The sequence below is a fragment of the Falco punctatus genome (assembly GCF_963210335.1).
Source record: "Falco punctatus genome assembly, chromosome: 6".
NCBI lineage: Eukaryota > Metazoa > Chordata > Aves > Falconiformes > Falconidae > Falco > Falco punctatus.
This window is the reverse complement of record NC_137585.1, coordinates 29,283,418-29,300,541: the sequence shown is the minus strand read 5'-3', so window position 1 is coordinate 29,300,541 and position 17,124 is coordinate 29,283,418. Positions and strand designations below refer to the sequence as shown.

At 47.9% G+C, this 17,124-nt stretch overlaps 1 protein-coding gene across 5 annotated transcripts in view; it reads left to right on the top strand.

The window, feature by feature from the left end:
• The first annotated feature begins 3,918 nt into the window (after positions 1-3,918).
• ATP6V0A4 (ATPase H+ transporting V0 subunit a4) overlaps positions 3,919-17,124 on the top strand; it is a 29,641-nt gene continuing 16,435 nt past the window's right edge. The window contains exons 1-9 of one of the 5 annotated variants that reach the window (XM_080393570.1): positions 3,921-5,790; positions 7,558-7,632; positions 7,707-7,769; positions 8,270-8,348; positions 9,219-9,313; positions 10,307-10,432; positions 10,819-10,913; positions 11,965-12,091; positions 12,671-12,753. In XM_080393570.1, coding sequence (XP_080249696.1) covers positions 9,236-9,313; positions 10,307-10,432; positions 10,819-10,913; positions 11,965-12,091; positions 12,671-12,753 — 509 coding nt within the window. In that variant the 5' untranslated portion in view covers positions 3,921-5,790; positions 7,558-7,632; positions 7,707-7,769; positions 8,270-8,348; positions 9,219-9,235. Of the gene's footprint in view, positions 5,791-5,903; positions 6,180-7,557; positions 7,770-8,269; positions 8,349-9,218; positions 9,314-10,306; positions 10,433-10,818; positions 10,914-11,964; positions 12,092-12,670; positions 12,754-17,124 lie in introns of those variants that run through there. The other 4 variants (XM_080393569.1, XM_080393568.1, XM_080393567.1 and 1 more) reach the window with 4 other exon arrangements.

Below are 17,124 nucleotides of genomic sequence, written 5' to 3'. Positions count from 1 at the left end.
TCCAGGCTTGGGGCCTCTGCACAGGAAGAAGCTGCCGGCGTTCTTGCCCCGTGAGCACAGCTGTGTCACTGCCTCCATCATCCATGTGCAATGGGATGCTGAAAAAAAACCCTTCTTCTTCTCTTGTGGTTACACCACCCCTTCCATCACATGGGCAAAGCGAGGAGCTGCACCTTCCACCAGCACAGCTCTGTCTGCCAGACCAGGAGGGTTGCTGGCAAAATGGTATCAGCTGGAGGGCAAGATTTTTTTTTCACAATCCTGGCTGGAAAAGCCACACTGTTGAAGTGCATCCTGGTCTGATGAGCACTGCACATCCCTGCTGTTCCTCAGGCTGTGGCTCTGCTTGCTCCTGTCTTTGACCCGCTACCATGTCCTTGTTCAAGAAAACTGCAGGCATTAGGTCAGGCAGGAAGCACTGGGAGAGGTGGGCTCAGCAGGGAGCAGGTTGCTGGTGCTCTTCAGCAGAGGTCACGCCTGGCTTTGGGTGCTCGTGTGAGAACTAAGCTGACTGGGGCCTGTTTTGGATGTGGGGCATCAATCCTAGCAGGATGGACAGTATTTTCTCTTTTTTTCTTTTTCCCTCTATACTGCTGAAACTTGCAGGGAGGGTTTAGCCTTCCCACATGAACTGCATACAACAGGGTGCTGCTATGAAAACCTGAGGTTTATTTGGTCTCTCTTCATTTAAAAAAAAAACAACTTGAGAGAAAACCCCACGTAGGCTTAGCCCTGCCCGGCATTTCTGTGGGGTGAACCCGCTTGTCCTCCTCGCTGGCCACCCCTCACCACCAAAAACACCCTGCTCCCTTCCAGCTGCGGATACTTCCATGATCAGCAGGACACAGGCAGCCAGAGGTTTTCCCCGGAGAGAGGGGACACCGACCTGCAGATGAGGGCAGACCAGCTGAAGCAGGCATGTTTACCCACCTTGCTTCCCTGTTTTTGTGTCAACATGCTGCCGGGGCTGGCGGAGTTAGGGCTGTGCCGGCCAGTCCGCAACAGCCGCCTCCCGCTGCCGCTGGTATGCACAGCCCTGGCCTTCAGCTGGCACCCCAGGGGTGGCCCAAGCTGTGTCACACACAGCTGGCAGCCAGGCTGGGTGGTGACCCCAGCAGCCGTCACTCTTGGCCTCAGTAGGCATGAGTCAGGGCAGAAGAGATGCTGTAAAAATGCTCCGACTGCTCAGAGTTACTTGAAATTAACCTATAGGATAATCTTCATCTCTGCCTCGTTTCAGTGTCCAAGTCCTTTTGTGCTAGTTGTCTTTAACTTGTATTTTCATCTGAGCACTCTGTTGCATCAAAACTAAAAGTCAACTCTTTACTGGGGAGAGGCCCTCCACTTTTTTTCCAGCTTCACCTTTCCATTCTGAATTTCTCACCTGTGATTCCTGCTGACAGTTGACCTGGCAGTTAATTTTGCAAAAATTATTAGTACAAAATTGTTCTGTGCAGCACAACATTTTTGAGGGGAAATGAAAAGACAAAATTGCTTTGCTGTTGTAGGAATGATTCAACTTGTAATGGAATATCTTTTGAATTTTAACTGCTACCTAAATGTTCTTTGTCAGCTTGCAGGTGAATGTGCTCATTTCTAAGGGATGCTGAAAATGTTTTGCACAATTAGTGTAATGTATTTCTTTTCCTTTCCAAAATGCATTCCCTCCATGGTTCAGAAAGGGCCTGCTCCGAAGTCCTCTGAAGCAGTGAACGGGCTGTTCTTGGCTTCAGTAATTTTTGGATTGGATTGGAAATGAAGGCTTTGCTTGATAAGTTCAGACACAATGAGAGCCCTGTAAAATCATCTCCTGACACAGATTTGGATTTGTTTCACGTCGTCTTTGTCATGCATTCATATTTCAGTGCTGTGACTGCCTCAAGAGCGATAAGACCCTCCAAAGCCTTCCTTCCCTTAGCATGGTTTCTGTGCCTCACATGGACACCTGCCTGGATGGGGCTGCCCTGGCACACGAGGCACAGCTGCAGGACCAGCAGAGATGGGGGCTTCCTTTCCCTGGGCTCCTGTTCCCATGCAGTTCTCAAGGCAAGACTCCATTTACTCTAAAATTAGGTACTTCCCCACCTCTCCCCTTGCACGCTCATCCACAGTGCAAAGGGCTGCTGCTCAGCTTTTCCTGATGATGATAGAGGTGATACCTACCGCTTGGTATATTTTGTGCCACAGACAGCTTCACTGTTAGGTTCTCTGATGACCAAAGTATTACCCTTGACACACCACCACCAGGTGTGGCTCTCAGAAGATTTTTGCCTTTGTCACACACTTTACACATTCACTCTGTGTATTTATGTATATACACATGTATTTTCTGTTTATATAGGCAACATGTTTGGGTTTTTAATTCCAAATGAAAGCTAATTGCTGTTGCAACTCTGTTCCATCCCAGCAGTGACCAGTGCAATGGCAATCGAACCATAGCATGGTATTTAACTCAGGACAAAATACACGACTCACAAGAGCACGGCGGAGCAGGTACATCAGAGATCATATCCCTTTTTTCTGTGTAACACTTGAGGTTGAGTTAACCGCACCCCTAGTCCCATTTCAGCACACCTGAGGTGCCACTCTGCTTAGCTGCTGCAATAGGAGGGAGTTTCGGTGAAAGAGAGCTCAAAAATTAATATCCCATGTTAACAACAGCCACACAAACCCTTCTGCACGGTGGAGTTAAGCATGGGATGATTATAGCTGAGATACTGATCCCAGAGCCACCTGCTGCTGTGTGAAATTTCCCCATGTTGCTGAGTGATGGCTGCCTGGCTGGAGGGTTTGCATGGTCGGACCCCCTCGAGCTCTGTGTGTTGGCACGCTGAAGTTGATGACCAGTTGACCGTTCCCAGTCATTATTCACAAGGGCTCTGTGCAGCCTTTGAGATCACGGTGGTAATCACCACGGAGGATGCTGGGTGGTCTGTGCTGTCGGTGGGACCACAGGAGTGGATCTCTCTCTCCTACACTTGCTTCGTAGGTAGCGAAATCTCCGAGTGCAGGTCTAAAGGCCACTGCTGGGAGGGTAGGGCTGCCTGTTGGCAACCCACTGTCTGTGTATTGCGGGTTGTGTAAAGCTCCCTCCCAGGTGGCTTTATAAAGCTCAAAAAAAAGCTTAAGGGCCTTTATAAAACCCTCAAAATGGCTTTTAAAAGCTCAAAACCTTAAGCCTGATGCCAATAATGTGTCCATCAGGGAGGGGGCCATTTTGTTCAGTGTCTTCATTGATGTGAAAAATAGCCATCTACGTTAAAGCTACCTGTGAACAGGGGATTTGATTTTTAAATCTAGGCAACTGGAAGAAAAAAAAAATACTCAAACACATAAGGGTTTTACTCTTTGAATGAAAGAAGGGGAGAGGGGATCTGCTTTCTCTCACACAGAGGAAAGCAGCTCTGGCATTTGGAAAAACTCCACAACTGGTGCCCTTTGCATTTTCCAGTCCAGGCTGGGGTCGCTGTTAGTTGCTGAGTGTGTGGCCTTGCTGTGACCCCATGCTCTGTCCCTCTGGACACCCCACCCCCCCGCGAGGGAGTCTGTGACCCGCTGGCCAGGCAGCATGGTGCTGCCCGAGGAGGGCTGCCTTGGGCTCGCCAGGGCAGTGCTGCCGGCGCTGACAATGAGCACACTGACAGGGCTCCTCATCATCAGCCATCATCATCTGATCTTTAATAAGATTATTATAAAATAATGCTACTTTCACGTGCCAGAGGCATGAAATAGGATATGTTTTCGGCTTCTGTCCTCTGCCCGGGAAGTGGGGGAGGGAAGGGCAAGAGCGATGGCTTTATTCCTGCGCTCACTCCTCAGCTAACGGGATGTAGTGGCCAGCATAGTGCAGCTTGCTTTGGCCATGAAGTGTGCGTTGGGGGCACCTTCTGCTGCTTGTAGAGGAGCAGCTGCGTGTAGCCATGGGGCTGAATGAGAGCACTGCAGGTGCAAAACAGAAGCAAATCGTGCTATCATCAAATGAACGCAACAACTTTGCCAAGGGGAAAGAATATGCTGTGGGTTCAGATGTGGGGGGAGTAACCTGAGAAGCTGTTTTATTTTGTTGTGTCGATATACAACAGTTGAGAACTGAATGATGGCTCCTGTTGTTTAGCATTACAGCGTGGGCTGGAAGACAGTGTTCTTCCTTCCCCCCACCAGCTTCTCCATGGCCCTGCGTGGAGGATGTGCGGTTGGTGGCAATGACTTGACTTCTGCCTTACCAAGAAAAGTTCTGATTTCCCAGCAGAACGTGCTGTCTGTCATCAACCTTTACTCCCTTTCTTTGGTAGTGCTGATGGAGAAAGCAGAGCTGACTACCGGCACTGGCTGGTCAGGGAGGACCACAGTGCAGCCAAAGTGGGTGGGAGGCCGGGGTCCCTGTGGCCACTCAGCTGGGCAGTCGCTGAGCAAAATGAAAGTTTTAGGACCATCCATTGAAATTACCTTATAATTTTTAATACCTCCTTTTTGGGTTATGCAGCCTGAGGCAGCTGGATTTCAGAAGGTGGTGGGAGCCCTCTCACACTAGCTGACCCCGGGAAGTGGGGCCACTCGTCATTGCGTTTGAATAAAAAACCTCTGTGCTGGGAAACTGCTGTTACCTTCCAGCATTGTTCCATTAGGTAAGCTATACCCTTTGGCTTCTTGGGTCAGGGTTACTGGATACCTCCAAAAAAACAGGTCTGAGAAAGCATTTCTTCAAGGGGCACTTTAAAATTTATATATAGCCATGTGCTTTCATTAGGTCTTTTTTTGAGATAAAACTTTTCATGGATGCTAGATTTAATAGTGACCCAACCAGTTTTAATTGCCAGGATGAAACCTTGACCTTAGTGGGAATTAAGCCATTGGTTTTAGGAGGGGATGAATTTCTCTCCAGACCCCTTGCTTTAGCAGCTGAAGTGGGAGAAAATCTATAAAGCCCCTCTTTCCCCAGCGTTTGTTATTTCAAGGGGTGAGAACCAAGATCCCTGTCAGCACTGGCCCAGGCTAGCGCAGCTCTGCTGGCTGAGCCCCTGCCCTCCCAGCCCCCTCTTTGCTGTGTAGCTCTGCCCGTCCCCCGGCTGCAGGATAATCATTAATCTCCCATTGTTTCCCTGTCCTTCCCTGGGCTGCCTTCAGTGAGGAACAACTGGTGAGACACGGTACTGAACTTTTCCACCTGCCTGGTGACTGATCCTCCATCCAGGGCTTGCGAATGAGCTCTCACAAGTTCACGGCCGTCTGCACACCGCCGGTTTCGAAGGTTCTCCCTTGTTTTCGGGTGGCCGGGGCGGTGTGACCCAGTAGGCACCCTCTGTTATTGGTCTCAACAAGCCACGTGCTGCCTCAACACGGCTTGCATTTGTCACAGACCTGATACAGGGGTTGTGACCGAGCCAGAAAGCACTGGATCCAGACCACCCAGGGGTTGTTTCGAGACAGAAAGGGCTTCCCTCCTCTGGTCCAGACCAGTTGTGAACTTAAAAGAAAAGGCTCGCTGTGCCCTGTGTGAGAGAGGACAGTTGGCCAGGGCACTTTGCTTGCCACCCTCCACGCCTGACGTGGTGCCTGCAGCCACGCAAAGCAAGCCCTGCTGTCGTCACCCGACGGGACGCCCGGCCAGCGAGGGAACAGCTTGCCCCTTGCCAGGGGAGAGGGCCTGCCAGAAAGGAGCAGAGGGGCTGAGAGGTAAACCTGAGTAACACCTTCTCCAAAGCAGCCCACAGCACCGGGGTTTACCCTGCCTGAAACCCAGTGCATTTTAATGCAGTGCGATACTGCTGGAAAATAGCGACTGGGGAAAGTGTGAGTGATTTCTCCATTAACTGTTCTTTTGCCAAAGCAAAAGGCTGGGAGGGCGTGGGTGGCATTGGCAGAAGCATGGCCGGCAGCAGGTGCCTTTGGGCAAGCCTCCCGTACTGCAGGAACGGACGAAGGGCGAACGCTCTGCCTTCCTTGAAGTGGGGCTGGGAAGGGTCTCCCAGCTGGAAGGAGGTTTCTCTTGTTATTTGTAATTTTTCTTTCTTTCCAAATCAAGATGAAAGTGAGCCTTTGGGGTTCTTAACTGACTGATCACCAAGGAAAAGTAGAACCCCGGGTTTAGATGGTTTGAAACAGTTTAACTTGGATATTTCTAAATATTTCATTTGAGTTTTGTTCTTTTAATTGTAAGGTTTCAACATTTCTAATGGAAGGTAATTGCAGGTTTAGTAATACAAGCTGATTTAAACTATAGTCTCTTTATACTTTTCAGTCTAAAGAAATTATGATGGGACATTTTGATGATTTTTTAAACTTTTGGAAAGTCTTTTAAACTTTTGGAAAATGAGAGGTAGGGACTTTTTTTACTTTCTTGCATGAGTAGTGGGGGGTCTCCTGCAGCTTTTGTGTCTTTTTCCTGTGAAAAATATAGTTTGCTAAAAAATGTCCAACCAACTTTAAAGATTATATTCTTATTCAATCCACTGGAGCTCGTACATGATATATTTTCTTTTAAACAGCTGTTAGTTATCATATATTTTCAACATCTTCAATCATCTAGTGAATAGTTACAAAAAGTATGACAAGGAAAACTCACTTGATAATTAGAGCAAATACAGACGTGTGACTACGGTACTCCTGTTAAACAAGCCTTTATTATCTTGCAGTGTTTCTCTCATGTTGAAGAAAAAACTTTCACATGTTATAAACAAAATTCTTAGAATCCACATTAAAAAAAAAGGTTGTAAGACAAGGTTTATGGAGAGAGACAGAGAGAGTTAAGAACAATTGACTTCCCATCCCTGTAAACAAATAGAAGTGAGGTTAGAAAGGGATTTTGGTTTGCTATTTATAAAATGTAGGCTCGCTACAAAATGAAGTGCATGCAAGAAGTCTACCTACCTGCATGTTTTCTCTGAGAAAGAATAATTACTGTGTTCGTGCATGCTAATCACTTAATTTCGTGCAAGAACAACTAAAGGCGATTTTTATGTTCAGATTATTCAAAGTAAATGATAAGCATATAGACAAAAGGAACTTTTGCAAAATACATGCTACTTCATGTATCTCATTTGGAAAACAGTCCTTTCTGGGGAGAAAATGCTTTTTAAATCTTAAAGTTTGTTTTAATTTAAATAAAATAGTTTCCTCTTCTCCCCATCCCCATATAACACGCTCCAGCTGTGTTTGCAATGTTGTGTTCACACTGCCAATGAAATTGATAAAAACCAGTAAGGTCTCTTTCACCCATCCAGCTGCTAGGTGAAACTAATGATTTTTCTTCTCTGTATTGTGGAAGACAAAGAGAAATTGAGTCTTTCACAAGCTCAGCATCCAAAACCCAAATAAAAGTGCACTGGTCTGAAGCAGAGGACAGGGCAGAGTATTTATATCTGTCCTAGGGGACCCGTGGCTCCTCTCTTTCCCTGTGTCACACACATACCTTAGCATCTATCACTGCTCTAGTGGGATGAAGCCTCACGTGGGTTTGAGGAGGCTTTTAGGAGGTGAAGAAACCCTTTTGAAGGGCATGATGGGCAGCAATGGGTTAGCTTCCAGCACCTTGACTCAGTGATCCCAATGTTTCTGTAGTGCTTGGTACCTTCTGGCACCTCCCTGGGCGAGGACAACTGTGCCACCGCCACCAAGGGCCCCACGGACGGCCAGGTCAGAGACGGGCAGGCAAAATGGCCTCGGTCTTCAGGAGTGAGGAAATGAGCCTGATGCAGCTCTTCCTGCAGGTGGAGGCTGCCTACTGCTGCGTGGCCGAACTTGGGGAGCTGGGTCTGGTCCAGTTCAGAGATGTGAGTATCATCTGGATGGCACGTTGATCCATGAGAGATGTACCCTGGGGTGTGCTTGTCCTTCCCTCAAAGCACTTGGAGAAGGTACACCTGCAGGGTGGTCAAAGAGCCCGTGGTGAGAGCGGGACTTTCCCCAAAGCAGTCCAAAAGCCATTCAACGTGCCGAGACCCAACCCATCCCTGAGTCCCCATCCAGTGCTCTGCACAACTAAAGGTTAATTCTTGCCACCACGAGAAAATGGGGGGGGTGGGGGTCTCTCCATGAGAGTCCATCTATGACTCCTGCTGTCACAGCAAGGCTGAGTGGAAATAAGCCTGGTATAAGGCCACAATGTCCTTGGCCATGAGGAAACCCAGGGTATTGCCCTACCACTAGAAGTCTGTAAGATGCAGTGGTGTTGGCCATCTGCAGTGAAGGTGTTAGTTCTCTGGTGATGTTAAAAATCAGTGCAGCAGTGTGCAGCCTCCAGCCCCAGGCTTGTTTTCCCTCCTGTTTTTAGCTAAATGTGAATGTCAACAGCTTCCAGAGGAAGTTTGTGAATGAAGTGAGAAGGTGCGAATCCTTGGAGAGGATCCTGCGTAAGTAAATGCTTGTCAAATGCAATCTGTTTTCTGCCAACTGGTGGCGTGGGATTTATTTCTTTGTTAAGTGCTCTCACACTGTGGAGCAGAATTAGTGGCAAAATGGTGATGTTTTCATCTGAGCCCCTGGAAATGTTTTGCATGTGTCAGCTAATTACCACTTCGCCCCATATGGGCAATACATTATTTTTTATTTATCAACCCTGTTTTGAAAATGGTTAACTGAACTGAAAGGAGGTTAATATATATAAAAAAATACAAAATAAACTTTATATAACATCACAAGATAAATCTGGGACTGGGCAGGAAGCTAATCCGGATAACCTGACTCTTACACCAGTGCACCAGCCATTGGCCCACACTTCCCATGGCCAAGGCGTCAGCCTGGGGACAAACCCCTAAAACCCAAGCAGCAGAGCTCATGGCACACTGCCCCGTGAACGTGGGTCCTGTGAGCTCTACATTCCCCCCACCATGACACCGGTGTCCACTACAGCCACTGTGACAGCATGTGCCATTGCTAGAGCAGGGGAGTGATAGCTGAGCTTGCTGTGCACCTCACACTCTGCCCCGAGCAAGGGGGTGCCACGCTGGCTACTTGTGCCGGGGCTGAGGGCTTGTCCAGGTGGCACCCAGCTACTGTGACTTCAGGAGAAACAGCGTCCTCGCTGAGAAAGGAGGCTGCCGGGTGCCCAGTTCTTGATGGTTGTGTACATGCACTGGGGTGATGGCCCTCGTATATTGCTGTCCCTCGTCACACCTCAGTGTGATGCCTCAGCCCTGACAGGGGGCTTAGTGGCAGCTGGTGACCAGGACGATGCAGCAAGGATAGCTCTGTATTGAGACTTCTGTGTGCTTTCCTTGCAGGTTTTCTGGAAAATGAGATGGAAGACAACGTTGAAATAGTCAAACTAGAAAAGTACCCAGAGACCCCCCTGCCTCGAGAAATGATTGATATGGAGGTAACGAATTTGGAGCAGGCCAAGGAGAGAAAAGGGGTTATGCACCAGGTTGTCTGTGTAATGCGCTCGATACAGCCCTCCCCTGCGAGGAGGAGGCACAGCTCTCCCTGCCTGTGGAGGTGCTCCCCGAGTCGCTGTCAGCAGTTAGGTTAAGGCTGGTCTTACTGCGTGTTCCTAAAGGAGCCTGATCTTTTTACCATCCGTGGTGAAAGATCCCTCTCATCCCACATATCAATGGAAAGGTATCACCATCACAGAATGCCCCTTTCATCCTGTAGGAAAGTATAAGAAGGTTTTGGTGATTATCCAGGAGAGCTGATGTTAGAACCAGCTTCACTGCATAAAAACCCGAGAGCAGTCTGTCCTGGTGAGAGTATGGTTGTGATATAACAATATTTGGTCCTGAAACAAATATTTGTGCCTTGCTTTTGGATGTGCAAGGGATGCTTTCTTCTAGCTCAGCTGGAGGCTAAGTTTACTGATGGAGTTCCTCCACGCTTTCCAAGAGCTTCAGTTTCACAAGCAAGGTAGTTTCCTGGTGTGTTCCTGGACCCACATCCTCACCTAATTTTTGGACTATCGCTAATGAACCTGCTAACGGCTGTGTTGTAGGCTGCTTTTGTAGTCAGCAGACTGACAGCCAGTCCACCTGGGGTCTGAGGTGTCCTGTGGGGAACCACAGAGGTGCCAAGACAGGCTGAGACACCTACGCCACGTGCCCACTTACCTGCCTGTGCTTTGGTTGGGTAAGTCACAACTCTAGTGCCAGAAAAGGACAAAGCACCCAGTAGGGAACGTGGCAATGGGAAAATGAGGTGTTGATGTTGATGAGTATCTTCCTACAAACTCAGTGTTAATTAGGTTCTCATTGAATGTTTCTGTATTGCCCCTTGAAAAGAAATAACCATCTATTGTTTGAGGTTTGATATCAGCTTGGTAAAGGGCCATTAGTCTACTTCAGAGTTTTTCTGAATGTGCTTGGACCCTAAACAGACCGTGCTGGAGAAACTTGAAGCTGAGCTGCTGGAAGCAAACCAGAACCAGCAAACACTGAAGCAGAACTTCCTTGAGCTGACAGAGCTCAAACGTCTGCTGAAGAAAACCCAGGACTTCTTTGAGGTGAGAGACCTCTTTACTCTTCCAACAAGAATGTGGAAGCTCCTGAAAATACTGGCATTTTCATTTGAGGTTTGATGTTACTGATTGTTAATCAAAACCCAGTGGTCTTTGCCACAAGCCAGTACAATAAGTTTGCAAAAGCACCTCAGTCACTTCAGAGCCTGCATCACTCCATTAGTCAATGGAGCTCAAGAACTTGGTTCCCAGATCTCTTTGAAAATTACATTTATGCTTTTCAGTTACTAAGATATAGTTTACCTTTTCTTTTCTTCAGCCTAAATCTCTGTGGAAAGCTACCTTTGTGGGAGGGAAATGTCAGGAAAAAACGTTGAAATAGTTTTCCAACTGGCAATACTGAGTCGTTTTTTAAAACTAATGTTTTCCAGGCAGAAACCAATCTGCCAGATGATTTTTTCAGTGAAGACACATCTGGACTGCTGGAGCTGAGAAGCACTCCTGCTGCTGCAGCTGCCAAGCTGGGGTGTGTATTGGTGATGGCCCCCAGCCTGGCCAGACTTCCCACCTGTGCTGCGTGGCTGTGACACTAGCACACTTCCTTCAGGTTCTTAGCACAGGTTGTTAGTCAGCCTCTTCAGCGTAGCTGCCTCATGAAGTTGAAAGAGTGACTGTCATCTGAAGTTATTTATCATCAAAGCTATGGTCAGGTTATGGGTCAGTGGAACAAATGGACTTTTGCTTCCAGGCCACCAGTTACAGTGAGCCCTTAGTAGCTATTGACTGAAAATTGTTATCTTACGGCATCTCACATGCAGCTTCTGTACCAGCCTGGCCTTCAGGAATGGATGTCTAACCACAGCAAAAAGCCAAGGGATTGCTTGCACTGGGCTTTGTCTGCAATGGAAAGTGGTGCTGAGGGTGAGAGTTAGTGGAGCGGAGGCAGCGCTATGCGTATTGCTGACAGTAACTCGGTGGACAGCATAGACTCAGACAGCTTTCCCTTGTGTCTCCATCAGCTAGGTGTGGTGAAACTCAGTGATGGTGCTCTTCCCGGCATCATCTTCTTAGCTGCTCACGCTGGTATTTCTGAAGTCCTGCTCAACTCTTTGAGTAAAGTGTATGCCTGCAGAGAGCTTGCCTTGGTGGGTGTATACCAGCATGTCATGCTGCACTTCAAAGGTGCAGTCTGATGCTTTCTGGGAAAAGGAAAACAGGAGGGAGTGAAAAGAAACCACTACTTCAGAATTGCTACCTCCTACCTTTGTCATTCAGGCACTCTCTGTTTGTGTGACTTTAAGCACCTCTCCGTTCCTCTATTTCTAGCCAGAATTGTCTCATCCTCTTTTTCCGTTGATCTGGGGAGGGCTTAACAATGTTGTAAAGAAAGAACAACAGGATAAAGTCAGTAGATTGAAATAAGAGCCAGGCTTGAGCAAGGAGGTCTTTCCTAGAAGTGCCTACAGCAACAGCAGGCTATCACAGACTAGAAAACAAGAGACTCTAAAATCACATGTTACAGGTCCTAAAAGACTTAGAATGGGCTTGTAATTTCTTTATCTTTTAACTCTGCTCAGATTCACAGCAGGGGTAATAAAGAGGGAAAGGATGATACCCTTTGAGCGTTTACTGTGGCGAGCCTGCAGGGGAAACATCTACCTGAGGTACACTGAAATGGACACCCCCCTGGAGGACCCTGTGACAGTAGGTACCAACCTGGTTTGGTTTCGTGCGTGCCTGTGAGATGCAGAAACAGAACTGGTGTCCTGGCCGTGCTGCAGCACCAGCTGCCTCACCAGAGCTGGGTGTCTGAAAGCAGCCTGTAGAAGAAAGGTGGGAAAAATTGACAATGGCAGAAGGTTTTTTTGGCATTGCTTTCCCCTTCTGCCATTATTGAGGTGGCTCCTTTTTCCTGCCTGGTTAAGACGTGTGTAGCCGTAGCAGGGTGGCTGTGTTACAGGGACCACCAGGTAGGTGAGCTGCGGCTGCCCGCAGCTGGGGCTGGCCACAGAGGGTCAGTTCCCCTTGGTGTCTCTGGGGTGAGCCCCGAGACTCGGCAGACCCCCGGTCCCTACCTCTCCATATTGCTCCTTCCCCCATAACACAGAGCTGCTGCCTGTGCCTGGTCCCTGAAGCAGCATCTAGGGAAAATATTGCTGGTGGAAAATGGGGGCTGGAGGAAAACAACCCAGTTGGAGAGGCTGCTGAAAGAACGCCCGCCACCCTCTCCGCACTGGACTCTTTGCTCGGGGTGTGTTAAATTATGACTGAATTGTGTTGCAGAGAGAAGAGGTGAAGAAGAACGTGTTCATTATCTTCTATCAAGGAGAGCAGCTTAAACAAAAAATCAGGAAGATTTGTGACGGGTAAGGCAGACCCATAGGCAAGCTGCAGTGGCTCCAGCAGAGGTGCTGACCTGTCAGCCCACGCTGGCTGAATTTGGAGCTGAAGATCAGATCTCCAGCTCTCTGACTGTCAGCTCTGCCACTGAGCTCCCTTCTGCTCCTCAGTTCTGTTGCTCCTAATCATGAAAGATATCTGTCACCTTGGCACTTTGAAATCAAAGTCCTAAATTTTCAAAAGTGGCTTAAAGATCTTGGGAGCTTCAGTTGCTAGGTTTTTAACTTGGGACATTTTAAAGGGGGCTGGGTTTCAAGAAATAGTCAGCATCCTTCCCCTAGAAATCGGAGGCCCTAACCTGGGCACTGGGAACATAGTAATCCCCAACCTGCTCTCAAGCCTTCCTGCATTTCATCATAAGATGATGCTGTAGTTTATTCAACCCTTTCTCAAGACCTTTGAGCAATATCTGTGTAATCAGAGACAGAGCCCAGGAAAGAAATGAAAGCTTCATACAATCTGACTTGTTTCCACCCTGTTAAGCACCTTGAAAAGATAATTCACGTTGAATATTTTGTTACTCTTTCATAACGCAGATGACTGATGGGCTTTGTTGCCGTGTAAATCAGATTTGAGGAGGAGATCTGTCTGCTGTCACCAAATCCATTTCTGGTATTGCCCCTAGGCCATGCGGGGCCAGCCGAGCGCCCGCGGGCTGCCCGAGGTTGTGTGGGGAGTGAGCGATTGCTCGTACCTGACACGTGCACTCAGGGCAGGTCTTTCCTTACATCCTGCCTTTAATCAGAATAAAAGCAGGAAGATCAGTTCATCCAGCTGGGAGAATTGACCTCAGTCCCATGAAGTGACAGTCCCCTGGGGAGTATTAGCCATTCCTGCGCTAGAAATGGGACCCTCCAAGATGCCTTCTATAGGCTGTGGAGGACAGCTCATCCTGGGAGCAGTTCAGCCCTCCTGAGGTGGGCATCCCTCTATAAAGCAGCCGCAGGAGCACCGATGGCTGGGGAAATCCTAGCTCTCAGTCCACTGATTTCTGATCTGAACCTCAGAGACGGAGGGAGTTTTGCCATCACCACTGCGCGGGATCAGTCTGCTGCTGCCAGTGGTCTTTTGAGCGTTCAGCTAGTCTTGTTCTCTTTCTGGATCACAGTTTCCTGCTTATGTCCCATTTCTTTGCTGGCTTTTTAGATGCTGTTCAGTACCCTTCTCCCCTTCTGCACTTGTGGGCAGTTTTTGGTGGTGAACACTTCCCATTGCATTGCTCCTGTGCCAATTACCTTGCAAGCTGGCAGGCCGTACATTTTGAGCTGGCTGGGGTTGCTTGCAGGGTGCTGCACACGCTTCATTTTGGAGGAATCTCCCCCCGCCCCCCCGCAGGATTTTAAATTCCCTGCAGTCAAAAGGCCAATACATTTTTCTGGGGTGGGTGTAAAAGAACAGACAATGCTATGTCTGTCAGCATTTTCATTATTGATTGAACCCAGAATCATCCAAACCAGAGGTGCCACCTTCTGCAGTGGGGTGCAGCTGGGATTGCGAGGCCAGGCAGCACTGGAAGTGTGAGCAGATCCCTGCGGAGTGGGCCATGACATGCAAAGCTGTTATAAGCTAGTGGCACAGATGTGGTATGTTCATAGAAAGGAACTTTGACTGGTTTCTCTCAGCCTCTTGTAACTAAAGGAAAACATTACCTAAGACAAATTCACAGGATGTCCTTTGCAGTGCTAGTGCACTGGGTTTTGTTTATTGCCAGCTAATCAGGCTACACTTGAAATCATCCTTTATGTCTTTGCTTTCTCCCTTTCACATTTTTTGCTTGCTAATATGCACGTATATATGGATGTTTTGCTGAGCAGCAGTTTTTAAAATGTATTAATCCCATGGCTCTCCTTTTGTGCTCTGTGGGCCATCAGCTGTCCCCGGTACACAGGCCAAGATGTTTTGGTCTGCTCCATCTTTAAGGCAGGGTTAACTATACCTAAAGCAGATGGCAGTGTCGTTCCAGCCCCAGCAGGACATTTCTGCTTAGCACTAACTCATCATTCATGGCAAGTAAATATCCTGCAAAAGTCATGGAACTGGTATAAGCCAGTCTCCTGCAAGGCAGGCTAAGATTTGTTTGCAGAGCGGTGTGCCTCAGGTTACACTTGTAGCCTCTGCTTGACTCTAATTGGTAACATTAGTCTGCTGATTTCATGAGCATTAAGTCCATGCACAAATTTATTAGTGAAAGGTGTAGAGGGAGCAGGGAGGAGGAAAATGTAAGAATTTTCCTTTTCCTCCTTTTCTTGCGGCTGCCTCAGTGCTAATGTGAATACTAAACTGGGTTTATCAATGTAAGGATTCCCTGCTGAATTCTCCTGGAGCTTTCAGAGATGTCTGTGCCATTAGGGCAAAGCTGATACTCAGTATGCAAAATGGCTGTTAAAAGATCAAAGCAACACTGCGGCAATAACGTTATTGGAAACAGGGGAACTGTACAGCATGGAGGAATAAGCTTTCAAGTTTGATTAAAAATCCTTATTAAAGATGAACTAAGAGCTGTGAAGAATAAGAAGATGGAAATAATTAGGTAGGGTGAATAACCTTTGGAAACAAATACCAGGTGTTGAGTGAGGAGAGATTCTATTCTGGAAAGGGAAGTTTAGCTGAAGAGCACGTGCTGTCATTACACACAGCTCAGGGCTGATCTCTAGGAAATGGCAGCGTGTTTTGTTCGATTTACAATTGTCCTCACTTGTGTGTGTGCCTGAACTATTTTGGAGAGCAAGTGGTGATATATTCTGTGCTCAGACAAAGCCGGAACATGATGCTTATCTGTACACAGAGCATGCACGTTTTTGTCTCTTAAGGAGGGATAGACCCCTATGACCCTGTTACATCTTTTAATTCATCTCACGTGCAGAAAGGCAGCCCTTCAGCAACCCTAACTCAGCGTTAACCGCAGGATGGTGGAAGTGCATTGCCTTAGGTGGGCAGGAGATCTCCACTCTGCAAAGAGGAGTGATCTCTTCCTGCAGACCTGTTGGGGAAATACTGAAGGACAATATTTATAATGCCCTTGAAGTGGCAGGGCTGGCACAAGCACTAGATACCACTGAACAGACCTAGTAGGAAAATACAGAGGGATCTCTGCTATTTTAGTCACTGCAGCACCTCAGCTCAGTTAAAGCTTGTAGGCGCAGAGCCTTGCAGCAGTGCACCTTGTGTTCTGTGAGGTCCCAGTGGGACCTTGTTACCTGCTCTTTGTGCATGAAGTATCCCCTGGGACTTGTTTTGCAGGCAGGACAGGTAGCTGTGCACTTTTCAGAGGCATGTGAATTGGCTGTATGAGGTTCATATAGTGGCTTTACAACACCGCAGTGTGCCGTACTAGTGTAAACACATTTGCACCAGTGTGGCTTGCAGCTGTAGTAGAAAGTCACGTTGTATACTGCTTCGTTTATAGTATGCGGCACCTGCATGGAGGTAAGACCTTCACTCACCTATCAGAAGCCCATGTTAGTCTTTATTGTACCACATTAAACAGGCCAACTGAATCTCCCAAATATCTTAGGGGTAAGCTTATAAAAGTATTTATACTGGCCTGACCCCATCTAAGCTGACGTAACAGATACCACTCGCAGGTGTTTAAAAACCTTCACCCATCCTTCCCTTGCTCCTGAGCTGTCTAGCCAAACAGATGGACCAGAAACCAAGAGCTGGCTGTACGGTACGGTCATCCTCCTCTTGTTTTACCCTGGAAATACAGTCTTCTGTTGTTGGGTTTGGGGGTTTTTTTAGTGGTTTGGTTTTGGGGTTGGGTTGTGGGTTGTTGGTTTTTTTTGAGGTGCGGGGAGTGGGGTGTTTTACACGGGTGCTGTCCTTACACAGCCTCACGCAGGCAGGGTGCTCGCTGGCCGCGCAGCAGCAGCTCGGCCGGTGCCTTCTCCCAGTGACTGCGGAGGGTAGTGCAGGGACAGCGACACGGCGTTTTTCCAGCCTCGGTGCAAGAGGGACATCTGTTGGCAACGGCGTTAATGGGGCTGCCTTTGCCAGGGGGGGATTTGTGGTTTTTCAGCTTTGCAGTTCAAGCAGCTTGTGGGGGCATTAAGAGACGTGCCTAAATATTAGGGCTGACTGCTGTGTAATAAATACCGTACACCTTGCAGCATCTGAGAGAAGGAGTGTTTTCTCAGCTGCAACAAGCAAAGCGATCCTTTTTCTCATAAAGAGATAAATGTACCTTTTTGGACCCTTCTGGTTGACCAGGTATAACTTTGTAGTATGTAAGGAAAGTTACTACTGGGTGAAGAATAGGCTGCTTTCCCAGCCTTTGTGCTGAAAAGAGTCCAGAGAAAGAAAAAGTCAGTCAAATAAATGGTGTTTCTCACTTCTCT